This window comes from Epithele typhae (assembly GCF_022376455.1).
Source record: "Epithele typhae strain CBS 203.58 chromosome Unknown BXZ73scaffold_5, whole genome shotgun sequence".
In the NCBI taxonomy this organism is placed as follows: Eukaryota; Fungi; Basidiomycota; class Agaricomycetes; order Polyporales; family Epitheliaceae; genus Epithele; species Epithele typhae.
In genome coordinates, this window is record NW_025954196.1 from 994,334 (window position 1) to 1,010,406 (window position 16,073).

Sequence of the window (16,073 nt, forward strand, 5' to 3'; positions counted from 1 at the left end):
AAATCACACCTGATAAGATAAACGGTCACGAGACCGCGCCACTTTCTGGCGACGCGTCAGAGACGCCAGTCATTTGCTTCTTCCCATTCCCCCTCTCTTCGGACGTCAGATAAGATGCCTCCTCGGAAAAAGCTGAAGAACGACTCGAACAAAACTGTGGAAGATGCCTCAGAAGCTGCTGGGACACAGGACACGACGCCGGCTCCGCGTCGCGGCGTTCGGGGGCGGCGAGGGGGACTGAAGGACATGCCCAACATGCCCCTAGACATCCTCTTCGAGGTACGCTCCCCCCTCTGTCTCTCAAATACGGCACACCGATGAAGGGCCGCGGCGTCTCAGATCTTTAGTGTCCTCCACCCCAAGGACCTGCTGCACCTGTCGCGGGCGAGCAAGGCGTTCCGACGCCTCCTGCTCGCTCCCAGCACGGTGCCGTGCTGGAAAGAGGCGCGTTCGCGTCAAGAGAACCTCCCTGCCCCTCCCCCGCATATGTCGGAACCTGCGTGGGCGAGCCTGCTGTTCTCGAACCATTGCCACGTGCGTTCCACTGTGTTGCACCCAGATTACCCCCATCTGACGACAACTATGCAGGGCTGTGGTAAGACGGGGAACTTCACGATTCTCTTCGACCGCTTGTGAGGTACTGCAATCATTGCAAGAGCTCGAAGTATGCTCGCTTCGTTGATCATGAGGGCGTCGGTACTCACGTATCTGCAGCTTCACTGCTTACGAGAGTTCGCTTCCGATAGTGCAATACGGTACTAGAGGTCCGTGCCGGATTTCTCGTTTTATAACCAGTATCGAGGTTGCCGCAAAGTAAGTGCGCGAATGAGGTATCTGACGCGGCATTCTTGATGATGGGTTATATCCATTGCAGGCGTCGTTCCACAACTCAGTGGCATGTACCCGAGGCCAAGGACATTGAGACACAGTGCAAAGGTCTGTCCGAGAAAAAGATCAGTAAGCTTCTCGATGTTAGGAGTATTCGCATGAGAGACACTCGGAAAGTACGTCTTACCTGCTCTTATGAATAATCCCTATTCTAAGCTGCTGGCGACGGTCTTCTCGTACGCAGTGCGCGGCTGTTCTTAGGCGTTGGCACGCCGGCGAGCAGAAGAACAAAGGAGATGAAAGGATCGCCTTGAAGAACGAACGGTTTCAGTCGTACGTGAACCGTTTACTTGGATTGAATGCCGAGCTCAGAGGGAGTGTCCACAGCGTGCAGCAATGGCTGCGTGAGGACGGGTGGGGTGATGCGCTTGACATCTTGAATGACAACGAGCTAGAGGCCCTCGCAGCCGTGCGAGAAGTAGATAAACCGAAGAAGCTGGACAGCAGGAGAGGTAAGTTTATATCACATGTTCCAGCTCCGGATACTTACTTGCGTTGATCCGCCACAAGGTTGGAATGCTATCAAAGATGAAGTGGTGAACAGCCTTGAGAACCTCAAGCGGCAGCATCTGCGCCGAGAGTTCAATATCAAGATAGCGCCGCGCTTCGGCGTTCTGCACAGTGCACTCGTGCGCTACCGACGGTCCCGCTGGGCGCCGGGAGCGGGTACCCAGCTTATTGGTAGCTTCGCGGACTACGTCATTATGCCAAAGCTGCGCGCATTCCTCGAAGATGACTCCCACTTTCAGGACGGCGCGCCATGCGTAGAAGATGTACTGCTCACTCTGTTGCAGCCGTTGACCGAACAGTGGGTTACAGAAGTCAAAGACGGGCTCGTCAAGCGAGCATTGGCAGCGCTCGGTGATAGCCACCACTCAGTGCGCCCTGACAATGCAATCGAGCTCGCCATATTCGTCCTGTACTGCCCTCAAGTTGAACGCCACTGTCGCTGGGAAGAGGCGATTATTCACCGACCCTGTGTGGTGAGAAATCTCGAGTGGGTGAAGGACGACTATACGAAAGAAGCCCAACATTTCCTCAATACCATGAACCATGAAACCTCCAATCACTTCGAACGAGCCGTCGACCTTACCGCGTCTCAAGCTCGCTATGCAGAACAGCTTGAGTCCAGACGTGCGGTCGTCGCTGCATCCGGGCTTGACCCCGATACCGCGACAGTCGCAGACATGGATGCCTGCGGCGCACGGCTATACTGTATGCTGTGTGCCCGTGTCGTCGAGTGGGAGGTCCTCGACTGGAAGGCGGCGGTGAGTACCCTTGCTGCCTTCGTTGTCCCCAGGCAACTCAGACGAGTGTTGCGATTCCTACAATTTGATCTAGATGTATCACGATAGATCGAACCATCACACAGTATCTCAGATTGCGGTTTGCCACTGGCGGCGTGTCGCAGACGAGCATGCGGCGACTGTGCGTGCTCTCCAGGACGCACGTCTTCAACTACCCACCCCTCATCCGGGATGGGACTGCACCTGGTGCGGGACGACTTCTACGAACTATATCGACAAGCACTTCAAGGACTAGTAAGTTCTCCAGTCTACGTCCCGTCTCGGTGCTCACTGCTTCTACAGCCACAAGAAGGAAGACGCGAAAGAAGGGGTAGACTACGTGCTCAGCAAGCGGCCGATGCCCGCTATCACAATGTTTCATCCCATGCTCTCCGAGACCCCCAAGTGCGTTGCGAAAGTCGAGGAAGGTCTTGGGTTGTTCGCCGAGATGTAGAGCGCTGCCACCTTGCGTAATTTCAGTACACTCATCATCGACGACTTTAATGAACATTATAATGCGTGCATAGATAAACGGGATGCGCTCCTGCGAATACTCAAGCCGTCACTACTCGAATACTCGAGCGGCCGCTCCCCGAACCGCTCCGCGTTCAACTCGCGCACCGCCCGCCGCAGGCCCTGCATCTCACGTACGGAAAGTTCCCAGAAAAGAGGTGAAGATGAAGAGAGAGGCCGCGTGCTGCTAGCCCATGTTTGCATGGGAAGCCTTGGGCGAGCAGAACTCGGGTTGTGGAGATTGAAGCCACGATGAGGCACGGGAGCGAGAACCAGCGCATTGGGCAAGGAGGCGTGGCAGCCGGCTCTCCACAACGAGTGAACGCTCTTCATGATACCGAAGAAGGGAGACTGCGTCGGCGACATGCCAGGAAGGATGCGCCCATATCCGCCCAAAAGACCTGGAACAGCCTGGAACACGTACGGTCTCCTCAGAGCGGGTGTCCAGCGCCCTCCAGCGCCCCAGCCCGCTCTAAGCGTCTGTGCCTGTGAACGATCTACCCGGCCGGAGGTTCTTGAGCGGCTCTTCTTCTTTTCCATCATATTGTGCGCACAACGCCTCCCAAAGACTCCTAATGAAGAGATGTCCTTGGGCGGCATTGCGTGATCGCTGGAACGAGCAACGCTCCCGGCGCTTCAGCGCCAGCCCTGGCGCCCGCGACTTGTCGCTTTCAACCTTAAGCTTGTTCCCATCTTCCACTCTGTCCTGCCTCACCACCACCATCACCTCCCCGTCCGCCTAGCCGTGTGCGTTTGAGGACAAGAGCCATCTGCTTCAAAGGTGCACTGCCATTGATTGCAAATTCACCGGCCAAGAGACAACGGTCTGTCAATTGCGGTTTAAACGCGCTCAAGAACCGCGCTTCTTTTGTTCTCGCGGACAGATGGCAAAGCCACCGGCCAATGTGTCCGCCCCTCGCCGAGGGATCGACCACCCGCAGCCGTCCTCCGAGATCCTCGGAGCTTTCACACATTCACCGCGATGAAATTCAAGCTTGGACTGATTGCATATCGATCTCCCCGAGGCGCATATAGCCAGTCTAGCGTCCACGCCCCAAAGCCCCCGCAATCTCTCCCATATGCCCTCTCTCTTCAAAAAACACAAGGACAGCCCTTCCGAGCCCCCGAATGGAGATGATAAAGCGCTCCCGCAAATTGCCGTGGTCGGCGCAGTGGAACTCGTTGGATCTATAGCTGAAGACGAGGACGCACGGATCGCTCGAAGCCAGCTTGAAGCCTCACAAGCTCTCGGAAATGCGATCGCCGGCAGTAAGAAGTACGTCGGTTCCACCATGCGTCAGGTCTTGAACAATTCGGGTATGTCTGGGACGGTCGACGATCCTACATCCTGACATTCATCGGGCCAACAGGAAATCTCGTGGCTGGCATACAGTTGATTCAAACCGACTTCACATCTGCCCAGACCATTGTAGCACCTCTGAACAGCGCTATCGGGGATAGCGAAGCGATGAAAGTAGTTCGTGCGGGCCTCAACACTCTCGCTGACAAACTTCCCGCGCTCCTCAAGAACTTGGACGCGGTGGCCCAGATCCACCCGTTTATTGGCGGTACGCTTCTCGTTCACTCCGGCACAGACAAATATCTCATTGCCTCTTTATAGTCGCTGTTGGTGCATTTAAAGTCGTGGTCAACCTGGATCTTAAGCGTCGAGACAATGACAAAAAAGTGGATGTACTGTTTTCGGAGATGAAGGACATGATGGAAGTCCTTCTCCAGTACGTCCTACCGTCCTACCATCCTCTGCGTGCTATGCCCACGTCCCTCCGTGTACAGGCTAGGCGAGATTAAGGGTCCAACCCTCATCGCTCCCGACGGCAAGACAATCGAGGCGCGCCTCCAGGGTCTCGTCATCAAGACCGCCGACGACATCAAAGCCTGCGCTAACACTTGCGACGTTTATTCGAAGAAGAAGCTCATAGTCAAGGTCATCAAGAGCTCCTCGTGGGACGGCGCGCTCAAGGCGTACGTTGACAAGTTCTCCGCCCGTCGGAAGGAGTTCACCTTCGAGCTCGCCATGCACACCGGCGCCGGGATCGACGACGCGAACCGTCGTCTACGGGACCTCGACGCGAAGCTCGACATCGTCCTCGAGTTCTTCACACGCGCGGTGTCCCCGGAGCAGCGTGAGCTCGCCGACCTCGTCAAACAGCGCGGGGGTCCTGCAGCCGTCGTGCGTAACAACTCGGCGCTTAAAGAGCTCGTGCACTTCAAGCCGTCCGTGGCGTCCGCGGCAGGAAAGCGTGACCGCGAAGTCTTGGAGGAGCACAGCAGTCATGTCACCGGAGACGAGAATGCGGATCTGGAGGCACTCCGCGAGGAGTGCGAGAAGAGCCTCGAGGAGGACATCGTGGACAACCTCAAGCAATTCGAGCGCAAGTTCTTGATGCAGCAACGCGCTCTAGTGGAGGAAATGCGGGGCATGGTCCACCATGAAACCGACCGGGCGATTGACGCGATGACTGATGTCATAAATGCGGGTTCCCATGACAGGATCATTGACTCCGTACGTGTACTCTGTTCGAACACATTGCGTGTATCTTATCAATCGCAGGACATCCACACGATCTGGAAAGATATGGTAACTCTCGGGTTGCATTGTACAGTCCGTTCACAAACTGATCGTGTGGATATAGCGCTGGCCAGGCCATGTCAAAGCCCGCCAATTCGTGCTCGCACTCAAGGATTACTATGCTCAACAATCGGAGAAGAACGAGCATGGCAAGCTGGAAGAGGAGAAGAAGGCACGGATCGTCAACGAAGATCACTGGGCATTCGAATGGATCACGGTGAACCGGCTCCAAGCGATATCGGAAGCGTTTGACGACGACGCTTCTGGCTATATCACCATTGCCGAAATCAACCATTTCACGTCGTCACGGCCGGAGGGATGGAGGTACGTCCACTTCTTCCCAACGAAGTCCATCGATGCTCAATTCGAATGCAGTCTTCCTCACTGGATTGCTTACTGGGCAATCGGTAGCGTCATTTCTTCTGTGTCGCGACCGTTATATCTGACGCGTACTGCCAGGGTGGCAAACGACAACCTGCTATTATCGAGGAAAGATCGTTGATCTATGTGCAAAGATGTTTGACATTCGCCCGTTTGTCCTCGAAGCGAACCGAAAATTCCTTGATGACTACCTCCACACTGTCTGGAAGCAAGTCTCAACTTTGACCTCTGCGGTGGTCGTCACCGATCAACCCGATAGCCTTAAGCAACGCTTCCAGAGCTATGTTGACTCGGAAGAACACCGTCTCCGAGAGGGCCTGGAGATATGCCGGTACGATATCGACGCAATGGACACTTTGACTTTGATCACGGGGCCCGGTAGGATCGAACGCGTATGCATTTGGGGTCTTATCACTCGTCTCTGATACTGATATCAACCTGATAGTTCGTCATGCCTCTGCTGTATTTGCTGCTCAGCAAGGACTGGGAAATTTTCCAGCTCTGCAGGACGACAGTGATCCATAAGGATGAGCTGTTCGACGCCGCCGATACTATGGTTTTGTTTTCGACGCGGTCCAGGCGCGGTACAACAACCTACTAGGTGCGTTGCCAAACTATATGCACTTACATTCTTAGTCTGACTCCGTTCGTCCAGCAATATTCAAGCAGCAGCAGATGGACCTTGCCCAGGCGTTCAAGAGCTGGGCGGGCGAACTGGTTCGTCGTTGTTCGTGGTCATTCTGTTCTGCTTTCTCATGCGAAAGTTCAGTTTGACTACTGGCATGACGGTTCGAAGTTCTGGTCCATTGAGGGCCTGCGAGAACGCGAATTTCGCGAGATCCAGTATGACAACACGCAGCCGCTGCCAGAGCTAGATGTTGCGAAACTCCTCAACTACCCACTGGCTGCGGACTCTCTTTATGGTCCACTCCCGGAAGATGCTCCGACAGAGCACGATGCAGCAGCTGATGACCATGTCAGCCCAATGTGAGCACGCCTCAGTGTTTATCTCTGCATATTCGTTGACGTGGTCGCGTGCGCAGCCTAGGGCGGTGGAATATGCTTGCGGGGAGCGAAGAACGCTGGCCTGTAACCTCAATGACCACCTTCTGCTTCCACGCATCCGTCGACTCCAACTCGTACTCCGGGAAAGACATTGGCGCGCAGGGCAGTTCGTTCACCGTCTCTGGCAGCTACAAGACGACAGATGACGGGACCATCGAGTACTCATTCACACGTACGTACACCGCTCGCATCACGGCGACCTTCTTCGTCGGGACCCTCTCCGACGATGGTCAGACGCTCTCGGGGGCTGGGGTTATGACGCACTCGACCTTTCCTACATTTTCCTCTGCAAGCGCGTTGCCCCCGAGATTCTCGCCGCACGTCCTCCTCCCTCCGCGTTCACTGGTGACAGGATCAAGGCACTATGGACCTACGCCCTCACGTATGGCCGCGACGAGGCGCGCCGACGGCTCTTCTCGTGGTCGTACATCAAGGAGCGCCGGGACCGGCGCGAGCAGTACGTGATGCTGTCGCACCGAGAGGACGACGACGCGCTCACGAAGGACGACCTCGATACATTCGAGCTCCTCGACCGGCGTTCGACCTGCGCGGAGGCACGGGCCTTCTATGTGCTCCGCGACTACCGCCAGCGCGCAAACTATCGGAACATGTACGTCGTTTCTCACTCTGTATACTGGACCTCGCTCATCGCTTCGTATAGTGACGTCGTCTGCGACGCCTGCGGGGAAAACATGTACGGCGCGCGCATGGTATGCATCACCTGTGGCACGGATGCCACGATCGACCTCTGCGGCGACAAGCCCACGTGCGTCGGCAAGCGCATCGAGGTCGCCGCGCGCGACGACCTCAAGGGCCCGCATCTCCCCGCGCACGACCTCGTGAAGATCCGCGCGAACATCCACTACTATCGCGAGATCGGGCGAGTGCTCCGCGCGGCGAAGGCGGGCATGGCGCGCGCGGACGAGCTACTAGACGCGGCAGCCGCGAAGAAGAGCGCCGCGGAGAAGCAGCCAACTACTCCGAAAGAGGGCGCGTTCGATATCCACGAAAGGAAGCAGCAAGCCGAGAGCGTCAGCGGCGAGCCCGAGGGTATGGACGACGAGAAGAATGCGGAGGAGCCTGCGTGCCGGGCGCCTCTGAACTGCCGACTACCACCGCCACCGCCAGGCCTGCGCCGCTCAAACACAAGCACACCCTGGACGTGGGGAAAGACGCTCCCTCAGTGGAGAGCGGCCCGCAGAACTCGTGTGCGTATCGTGCGCGGCTTCGTCGCGCGCCCGTGCTGGTACTGCACCGATTGCCCCAGTGAGCACGCTTCTCATCGCATCTACCTCCTTGCCCGGCGTTCTGACCCTCGCGATCTCCCAGCCGACGCGGCGCCGTTCCTCTGCATGGAGTGCGACGAGCGCGAGAAGGGCGTCGCGGTGCAGACGCACATCGCGCCGCGGAACCTCGAGGGCAGGCACCGCCCGTCGCACAACCTCGTGCGCTGCATCGACCGCGCGCTCGTCGCCGCGGACGAGAAGGTCGAGGAGGAGCGGGAGACGAAGGCGAGGCTCGGCGCGCTCGAGACGCAGGTCGCGGGGCTCACGGCGAAGATAGAGCAGCTGCTGCTTGCGATCGCGGCAGACAGGGGCGGCCGTGTCGTGGATGCGGTACCTTCGTGAACGGCCAGGTGGACGGACATATGGACAGCGAAGACTTGTAGTTTATGTATTTGATCTTTTTCACAATGGCCTCTTATCAGACGGAGAGGCATTCGATGAAGGTCAACACCGGCGTACCGTATGTCTTTGAACTGCGTGCGCTAGTCACATTCTCAGCCTCATGGGCTCAACATCGCTGCATAGTACCCAAACGCCTCACCGAATGTGGACATCACTTGCAGATACCAGTGTATTGGCGCCGTGGTGGCATGACGGAAGATCGTGTTGCGGAAGGGTAAAGAAAACGCTATGTACCTAAATAAAATCAAGCAACCGTCCGATTAACATGTATATACCGTAAAACAACAGGGACATGGGGTATGAATATATGACCCCCGCCCGATCCGCCCGCCAAGCTCACGAGTACTCTGGCGGCGCGTCCATCCGCCGCTCGACCGCGATCTCCTGCATCACCCGCCGGAGGTCCTGCACCTCCCCGCGGAGCGCCACGACCTCGGTCATCGACAGCGACATCGCGTTCGACGGCGCGACCGACGGGCTCCCGCTGAACACCGAGCCCCCGTCCTGTTCCCCGCGCCCGCGCCCGATCAGGCCCTGCGGCGAGAACGCGAGCGAGCCGGACACGGACGGGTCGTGCGACGACTCCCCGACGCTGTCCCGCCGGTACCCGTCGTGCGCGCTCGGATGCGGGCTGGGGCGGGGCGGGTACGTGACGGGGGCGAGCCCCGCTTCCTGCGCCTTCGTCAGCCGCGGGGGCGGGGGCGGCGTCCTTGGCGGTGTGTCCGCGTCGACGAGGTGCCAGTTCGAGTCCGCCGCGCCGGCCGTGGCCGCGGTCCCCACGGTGCCGTAGTTCAGCCTCGGGACGTGGCCGTGCCTTTGCCCGTTTGCATATCCGGAGGTCGTGGCGGACGTGGCGGAGTTGGGGTCGTCGGAGTAGCCGACCGGATACGGCTGGTCCACCTGCCCGGCGGTGGGGCCGTCGAGGTCCTCGCGAGAGCGCTCGTAGCGGTTCTGGGTGCGGCGGTAGTAGATGGCAGCGCCGATGGCGATGGCGATGATGACGATGCCGCCGACGACACCACCGACAATGGCGCCAACGGGTGTGGATGAATCTTCGTTGCTGTTCTTCGGGCCGTTCGGATCGGAACTGCTAGGGTCGGAGCCTGGGCCGCTAGGGGACGTCAGGCTGATGGACTTGTTCTGCAGACTGAATGTCCAGGTCAGCGATTGGGGGTCCTTCCTTGATATTGCTCGATACGTACGTCAGCGCAAGGTGTGAGTACAAGCCACCGAGGCTAGGTCTGTAAGCCCGTTTGCCGCGTTAGAGACCAAAGCAGTAGAAGCAATCAGAGGCGTACCCTGCAGTTCCGTCAATCACGGCGCCATTGGCATCGTTGTAGTGGTCCATGAATGAACTCCTCGTGAGGTTGCTGTTCGCGCGCGCGTACGCTCCGTCGGTGAGTTTGTCGCGCACACCGTTGTCCGTCAGCGTCGCCGCAGTGAAGAGAAGCCAGGCTGGTGGCGCTATTATCAGTGGGATCCGCGGGTACAGCTCTGCCGTACTAACCCATGCTCGTGGTTTGCCCGGAGGCGCTGTCGATAGGCAGGCCAAACATCGGGGCTAAGAGTTGCGTCAATTGACTAACGGTTGATTTAGCCAACGAGAGCACTCACCAGCATTCAACTGACCACTGAGATATTGGGTCTGATCTTGACGGACCTAGAGTAACCCATTTTGTTCACAATGTAAATAAAAACTCACGATGGCGGCGACGTACCGAGGAAGGAACAAGATTGGTGCCCATGAGCAGGTCAGCGTACAGGTTGTACCCGAGCGACCAGGAGTTTGCATCGCCGTAGGTCGCGGAAATTCGTGCATTTCCCGATATCACGGCCAGTGACTGCCAGGCGTTGATGAGAGTCGAGGCTTGATTCTACCAATAGATCGTCAATCTACATGAGGGTCACGCAGCAGCGTCACACCCAAAATCACACTCACGCTGTACGTCTGGGTGTCAGCATCATTGCCCACGGTACGGCTGATCTCTGCCATTGCCTGGATGCCGATAATGCCCTTGAGTGCGAGGTTAGAGTTGTTGGAGCTCGACATGCCGTCCGCAGTTGTCCTGATGACGCATTAGCCAACAAGGTGACCCCAACCGGGAAGGAGAAACGCACTGAGAGACCGGAGTAAGCGCGTTCTGCACCAGGTAGTCAGCCCAGCGCTTTGCTGTGGCGTACTGCGAACGATGTGATTACTTGGATATAATGAAGCATGTGAACACGTACGTGCTGGGCAAGAAGGGTACCATCACCAGAGAAACGTGCGTGCGAGTACATCATAATCAACATGTTTCCAGACTCTGCAAAAACGTGAGTCATCTGAACCTTGTGAAGACAGAACGACTTACGCTCAACTCCTTGTTCGATCGGCGCACCGCGAGCCCCAGTGGCAACAGGAAAGTTGGAGCCTGCCTCCAATGAGCACATAGACACCACTGAAGTCACAGCACTGCGTACCAAGATCGGGCGCGGCGAAAGCCTGTCCGGTAAGTGGGTCTTGTGACTCAAGCAGAGGCCGCAACATCGCCGAGCAGAAAGAAGCATTCAAATAGAGGTATCCAGGCCAAGCGGCGTAGAGCTTCTCAACAGGGTTGGCGCGCCTGCGGTGCCCTGATGAGTGACAAACGTTTCATGAGAATCGGCACGACGCACCGACTCGTGCCCACGTCCTTGACGAAGATTTGCACATCTGAGGCGTTCGGCTTGTTTTGCGAATCCACCCCGACGGTAATGTCCATCGAACCAACAATTTGGCGAGTGCCCTGAGCGACCAGCTGGGCATAGTGAGGCGAGATGTTGTTGGCGGCGGCCAGGATGCTGCTATCGAGGGCCTTTGCATTGTCTAGGGCTGCTGAATAGCCCCCAGTCATTGCATCGATCTGATTGGCGTCCTTCGGTAAATCTCTATCCTTGTGTTATGGATTGGCAGACTTACCCCGCTCGAGATGTCGGAATACTGGGTGAAGAAATATGGTCGCCGGTTCTGGACTTCGCCCAAGAACGTGGTGTACTGCACGACAGGATCTCGGACGACGCCCACGGTCCATGCCACAGGGCTGCTGCTGGACTGGACACTGCCGAGGTCCACTGCGAGCCCCGCCACATAAAAATCCCTGCGAACGTTCGATGAGCCATGAACGGGATGGTTTGAAGGTTCATTGTCTCACGGGCTTATGGGCCCATTGGCCGCTGGATCGCGCGTATTCGTGAGCGCCCCGTTCGTCACGAACTGCCCACGAGTGTCTCGAGCGATTTGCCATGTCGCACCGGGGACCTGTATATGCACGACCGTCAGTACAATGACAGTAAAAAGTTGAATCCTGCGGCTTACAGTGTGAATGGCGTAGTAGACCTTCGCGTCGTTGGCTTGATTAAAGATCTCCACGTTCGCCTGAGGGGTCTGCAGTTCGATCTCATGATAGATACTAGAGGCCGTGGTGACTTGGTTCCAGTTCACATTCGCTGTGCGATTACCACTGACCAACTCTGGACGGAACGATGAGCGCCGTGAGAGGTCTCATGGTACAACACATACCGGCAGAAATGTCGGAGTACAACTGGACATCATGGGCTTTGCCATCGGTCGCGGTGAACTCGACGGCGACGTACGAAAAGGGGAGTGACTGCTTGACCCAATCGTCGGGCTACCCAACGCCACAAATAAGCGCCCATACACAGTCTCCGTACGCCACTAGCACAAACCTCGATCGGGGAGAGGAAGGTGACGGTGACGTTCAACGGGCCGGCGGTCATGACGAAGAGGGAGCGCGTGGGGGTGACCTCTATATTCGTGACCGTCGCGGTGCTGACGGCCGATGCACCGAGAAAACTGAAGGCGACGCCATCGACCCGAATGAACCCGAGCCAACCGATGATCGACTACTCGCGCGTTTGTATGCGGCTGGAATGCAGGAGAGTGGCTGGACGACGCACCTGCTGTCCGAAGAAGTAGGGCCATGATTGCGGGAGAGGTGTGCTACCGTTCACGGCCGGGAGCCAGATCTGGAGATATGGCGAGCGGACGGAGAGCGGGATGCTGGCGGGGAAGAAGGTCTGCTGCGCGGCTGTGAGCGAAGAGAGAGAAAGAAGGAGCGTGGACCATAGCGTGAGGGGCAGCATGGGGAAGGGGAGAAGAGAGCGCATACAGCCGGCTCGTGGCGGGCAGGAGGAAGGAGCGCAGGGGAGCGCGCACACGGAAAGTCTACCTTCTCGGGGTGCTGATGTCCACCGTCTAGATCGCAGCTGGCTTTCCTGGACCAATTCTGTGCTACGTCACGAGTGTAGTCCTGGCAGTCGTCGGCCGCGACGACTCGCCGCGCACTCGTCCGTCCAAAACAATGGTCAGATTACGATATCCGTCCACGGTGAATACTTCGCTACTTGCAGCTTCAGCAAGACTGTCTCATGCGAAGCTCGCGACGCACCGATAGAGACGGAGGTGGCACCTTTGTTCCACGCCGTTGCACAGCCAGCAGGAGGCGGGACACCTTTGCCGCCCGCGGATGCAATGACATCAATGTTTCGACCACAAAACGCTCGACTTATACTTATCACACTTGTCAAGCACGGTCCTTCCGTTATGGACATGAACATTGTGCTGCTTCATTCACCAGCACCCATGATGCGACTCAGCAATGGCCAGGTTTGCTCGGCCCTCCCAGAGCACGGCGCAAGTGATGATAGTCACGCCATCGTACAGATCAAAAAAGAAGCACGCAAAAGATAGAACCTCCAGCGGAGCCCAACCCACAACTAATTGAGCTCGTCCAAAGTCATGTCCTCTGGTAAGTACCCATCCATCTCTGGCACGCTCGTCAAGCCCGCCCCTCGCGAGACTGAACTGCCTGCAGAGCCCAGCTCCCCTTCGCTCCACCAAACGAGGGTGGCAGTAGCAACGAGCTCGTCGATCCTGTCGAAGCGAAAGCGGCGCTCTCCTGCTCTGATACGCTAGGAACGGCGAGCCGAGCGACCGCGTAATGGTCGTTCGGGGTTTCGCGTCCTGCGGAACAGCGACAGACTTGTAGAGACCGAGCTCCGCACGGAGGCCATCGTTGTCCACGAGCGCCAAGTCGCGGTCGCGTGTCGACGTGAGCAGTTTCTGCGCGGGGTGCCACGGTCTGTCAGACGGTAGCTAAGCAGGGCAGCATACCACACACGCACCTGCTTTGTTTCGTGCAGCTCGCGCCGGATGCGATCCACATACTGGATCCGCTGTGCAGGGTTGTTGTGTCCGACGATCTCGGCGTTGAACTTGCTCAGTCGCTTCGCCTCCTCCTCCGCGAGCTCGTTCTTCTCCACGAGAGCGTCGACCTCCGCAATGAGCGTCTCATACGCGTGCTGGTACCGCTCCGCATCCGCAAGGTCCGCACTCAGTCTGTCGTACGGGTCAGAGTAGCTCTGCAGAAGGTCGGGGACGAGAAACCGACTCACTGCTCCACCTCAGACTGAAGGAATTGCTCCGCTTGTTTCGCATGTGCCAGGGCGGCCGAGGCCCGCGTGCGACCTGCCGCTCGTGTAGCAGGCGATCCTCGACCCTCGCCACCTCCACCTGGCTCTCTGTCCGCGCACGCGCGAGCTCGTTTTGCACCGTCTCCGCCCGCGCCGCTGCTTCGGCGAGCGACGCAGTCGTGTCCGCGAGCATACGCTGGCGTCAGCTCGCTCGACTTGTGCCTGCTGAAGCTGCTCGGACAGCTGCTCGCGGATCGAGGTAGCTTCGGCGAGCTGCTGGGCATGCCGGTCGAGCTGCGAGCAGCCGTGGTGCGCTTCCTTGGAGAGGACAGAGGCGTGATAAAGGAGGGTGGAAGCCTGAACGCGATCGAGGTTGCTCCAAGCTTCGAGGTTGGCCTCAACGACACGCCGAGTCGCAACTTCAGCGTCAGGCGTTCATCACGATGGTTTGAAGGTCGAGCGTGAGGTCGGTAGCGGGTATGAAACGACGTGCTTTGCTCTTCGCGTAAGGCCAGTCGGAGTGCGTCCACGTCTTGTTGGGCCTCTCGAGCTGCTCCGCGAGGAACGCCCTCTCCTCTTTGACTTGGCGGATGAGGTGCGCGAGCTCGACGACTTGGCCATCGCTGTTGCCAAGCTTGCGCTCCAGCTGTTGTTGCGCAGCTGCAGCGCGCGACCTCGTGCTTGACCTGCTCGAAGCAGCACGGACGTCGTAGAGGCGCAAGCCGACCGTACTCCCGCACGACGCGCGAAAGGGCGTACCGGTGTTGCTCGAGTTGCTCCAGCAGCTCCTCCTCGCGTCCCCCCCCGCCCGACGCCACCCGCGCGCTCTCCGCCTCCCCGCGCGCATCCATCGCCTGCTTCTGCGCCTCCAGCACCCCTCCTCCGTCTCCCCCTTCGCCTCCTCGCCCTCTCCTCCGCCGCCTCCCTCTTCTTCCGCTCGGCGGCCAGAGCCTTCTCGAGCTCCCCGACCCGCCGCTCCCTCTCCTTCGCGTCCTCTCGCCGCCGCGCCTCCGCCTTCGCCTCGCCCAGCCGCGCGAGCAGCTGCGTCCTCTCGTGCTCGCTCGTACGGAGCTTCGCGCGGGCCTCGCGCAGCTCCGCCGTCTCGGCCGCCCCGGTGCGCTTGAGCTCCTGCACGCGTGCGTCGAGGGCGTCCGTCTGCCGCTTGAGCTTCTCTGCGCGTTCGTCTGCTCCGCCGCAGTGCGCTGCGCGCGGCTGAGCTCGAGCTTGAGCCGCTCCTGGTCGAGGTGGTGCTGCGAGCGCGAAGACTTGGTTGAGGGGAGAGGAAGGGGAGGAGGAGCGGGGACTCACGGCTTTCTTCTCTTCGACGTGTATGCGTTCTAGGTCCTCGAGTTTACGTTGTAGGACCGCTAGGCGGTCTGTTGCGGTGGTGTTGTGCGCATTTCGTGTCGGCGGCCTGTTCTGGGCACTGGGGGGTTCGGTGTCGTAGACTCCGGGGCCTGAAAGGAGGATTGAAGACGCATGCATGATGTGGCATGGGGGGAATACGCACCTGGAACATCGGAGGGCTTATCTTTGTTGAACCGATTGGTCTTCTCGAGGAATGCGCCTCGCTTGTAGGCGTCATATTCAGGGTCTGCAGACCTGGATGGTTGGTAGAACTACAATGTTGCGTAGCAAAACTGCGCACCTTGAACGTCGTATGTGCCAGGTCCTGGGACCTCGCTTGCTAGAACGATTTCAATCTGTGAGCGGGACAAGGTACGATTTGCATTACAGAGCCACATACGTTTGTTTGAAGGAAATCTAGAGCCTCTGGAGAACATGTAGAGTGCAGTGATCTGGAGGGTCCAATAAGGGTAGTGATGTCAGTGCATAGGGATGAGGGACTCGGAAGAGCAGCTGGAATTCGAACCGCGTCGCGACGCGTCTGGCTTCGTCATGTGATCGATCTCGTTCCGTCGCGCGGGCCGCCTGGTGACCCGGGACCGGCATGATTCTTTCTCTCTCTCGCCGGAAGGTCTGTGACCTGTCTAGGGGAGACTACGAGAGACAACGGTCGCAGAAAAGCACAGCGCACTTCGACGACCCACAAAATGTCTGCGTTAAAGCTTGGACAAGTGGTCATCGAACGGCGAGAGCCACTCCGAACTGGCGCAAGACGACCCTCTTCAAATGAACGCCCCTATTCAAGTTCGACGTTTCCCGGACCGACTGTTAACCGTGACTTTCCACTGCTGCAATACTCGAACT

General features: G+C 58.2%; 4 protein-coding genes across 4 annotated transcripts; 2 read left to right on the top strand and 2 right to left on the bottom strand.

The window, feature by feature from the left end:
• Positions 1–114: 114 nt before the first annotated feature.
• Positions 115–2,628, top strand: BXZ73DRAFT_74704 (uncharacterized protein; the record flags this gene model as incomplete). Its single annotated transcript, XM_048022078.1, has 9 exons — positions 115–279; positions 340–534; positions 589–632; positions 796–813; positions 875–1,004; positions 1,073–1,340; positions 1,399–2,156; positions 2,261–2,316; positions 2,478–2,628. The coding sequence occupies 9 exons, from the start codon at positions 115–117 to the stop codon at positions 2,626–2,628; spliced, it is 1,785 nt and encodes a 594-aa protein (XP_047881706.1).
• Positions 2,629–3,766: 1,138 nt separating this feature from the next.
• BXZ73DRAFT_88023 (uncharacterized protein) lies at positions 3,767–8,351 on the top strand (the record flags this gene model as incomplete). Its single annotated transcript, XM_048024803.1, has 14 exons — positions 3,767–4,018; positions 4,081–4,255; positions 4,309–4,423; positions 4,482–5,211; positions 5,260–5,286; positions 5,342–5,651; positions 5,737–6,050; positions 6,104–6,214; positions 6,238–6,259; positions 6,314–6,375; positions 6,428–6,645; positions 6,702–6,975; positions 7,017–7,333; positions 7,385–8,351. 14 exons carry the CDS (start codon positions 3,767–3,769, stop codon positions 8,349–8,351), a joined length of 3,894 nt encoding a protein of 1,297 aa, XP_047881707.1.
• Positions 8,352–8,747: 396 nt separating this feature from the next.
• On the bottom strand, positions 8,748–12,533 carry BXZ73DRAFT_41115 (uncharacterized protein; the record flags this gene model as incomplete). Its single annotated transcript, XM_048018708.1, has 19 exons — positions 8,748–8,889; positions 8,959–9,558; positions 9,614–9,652; positions 9,710–9,866; positions 9,919–9,972; positions 10,026–10,071; positions 10,130–10,285; positions 10,351–10,477; positions 10,530–10,591; positions 10,641–10,714; positions 10,763–10,822; positions 10,872–11,014; positions 11,067–11,293; positions 11,350–11,527; positions 11,582–11,688; positions 11,746–11,900; positions 11,950–12,058; positions 12,117–12,293; positions 12,348–12,533. 19 exons carry the CDS (start codon positions 12,531–12,533, stop codon positions 8,748–8,750), a joined length of 2,799 nt encoding a protein of 932 aa, XP_047881708.1.
• Positions 12,534–13,166: 633 nt separating this feature from the next.
• BXZ73DRAFT_74707 (uncharacterized protein) lies at positions 13,167–15,646 on the bottom strand (the record flags this gene model as incomplete). The annotated part of the gene is made up of 9 exons (XM_048022079.1): positions 13,167–13,323; positions 13,361–13,512; positions 13,575–13,788; positions 13,845–14,281; positions 14,305–14,508; positions 14,622–15,319; positions 15,373–15,456; positions 15,511–15,549; positions 15,610–15,646. 9 exons carry the CDS (start codon positions 15,644–15,646, stop codon positions 13,167–13,169), a joined length of 2,022 nt encoding a protein of 673 aa, XP_047881709.1.
• Between the last annotated feature and the right edge of the window lie 427 nt (positions 15,647–16,073).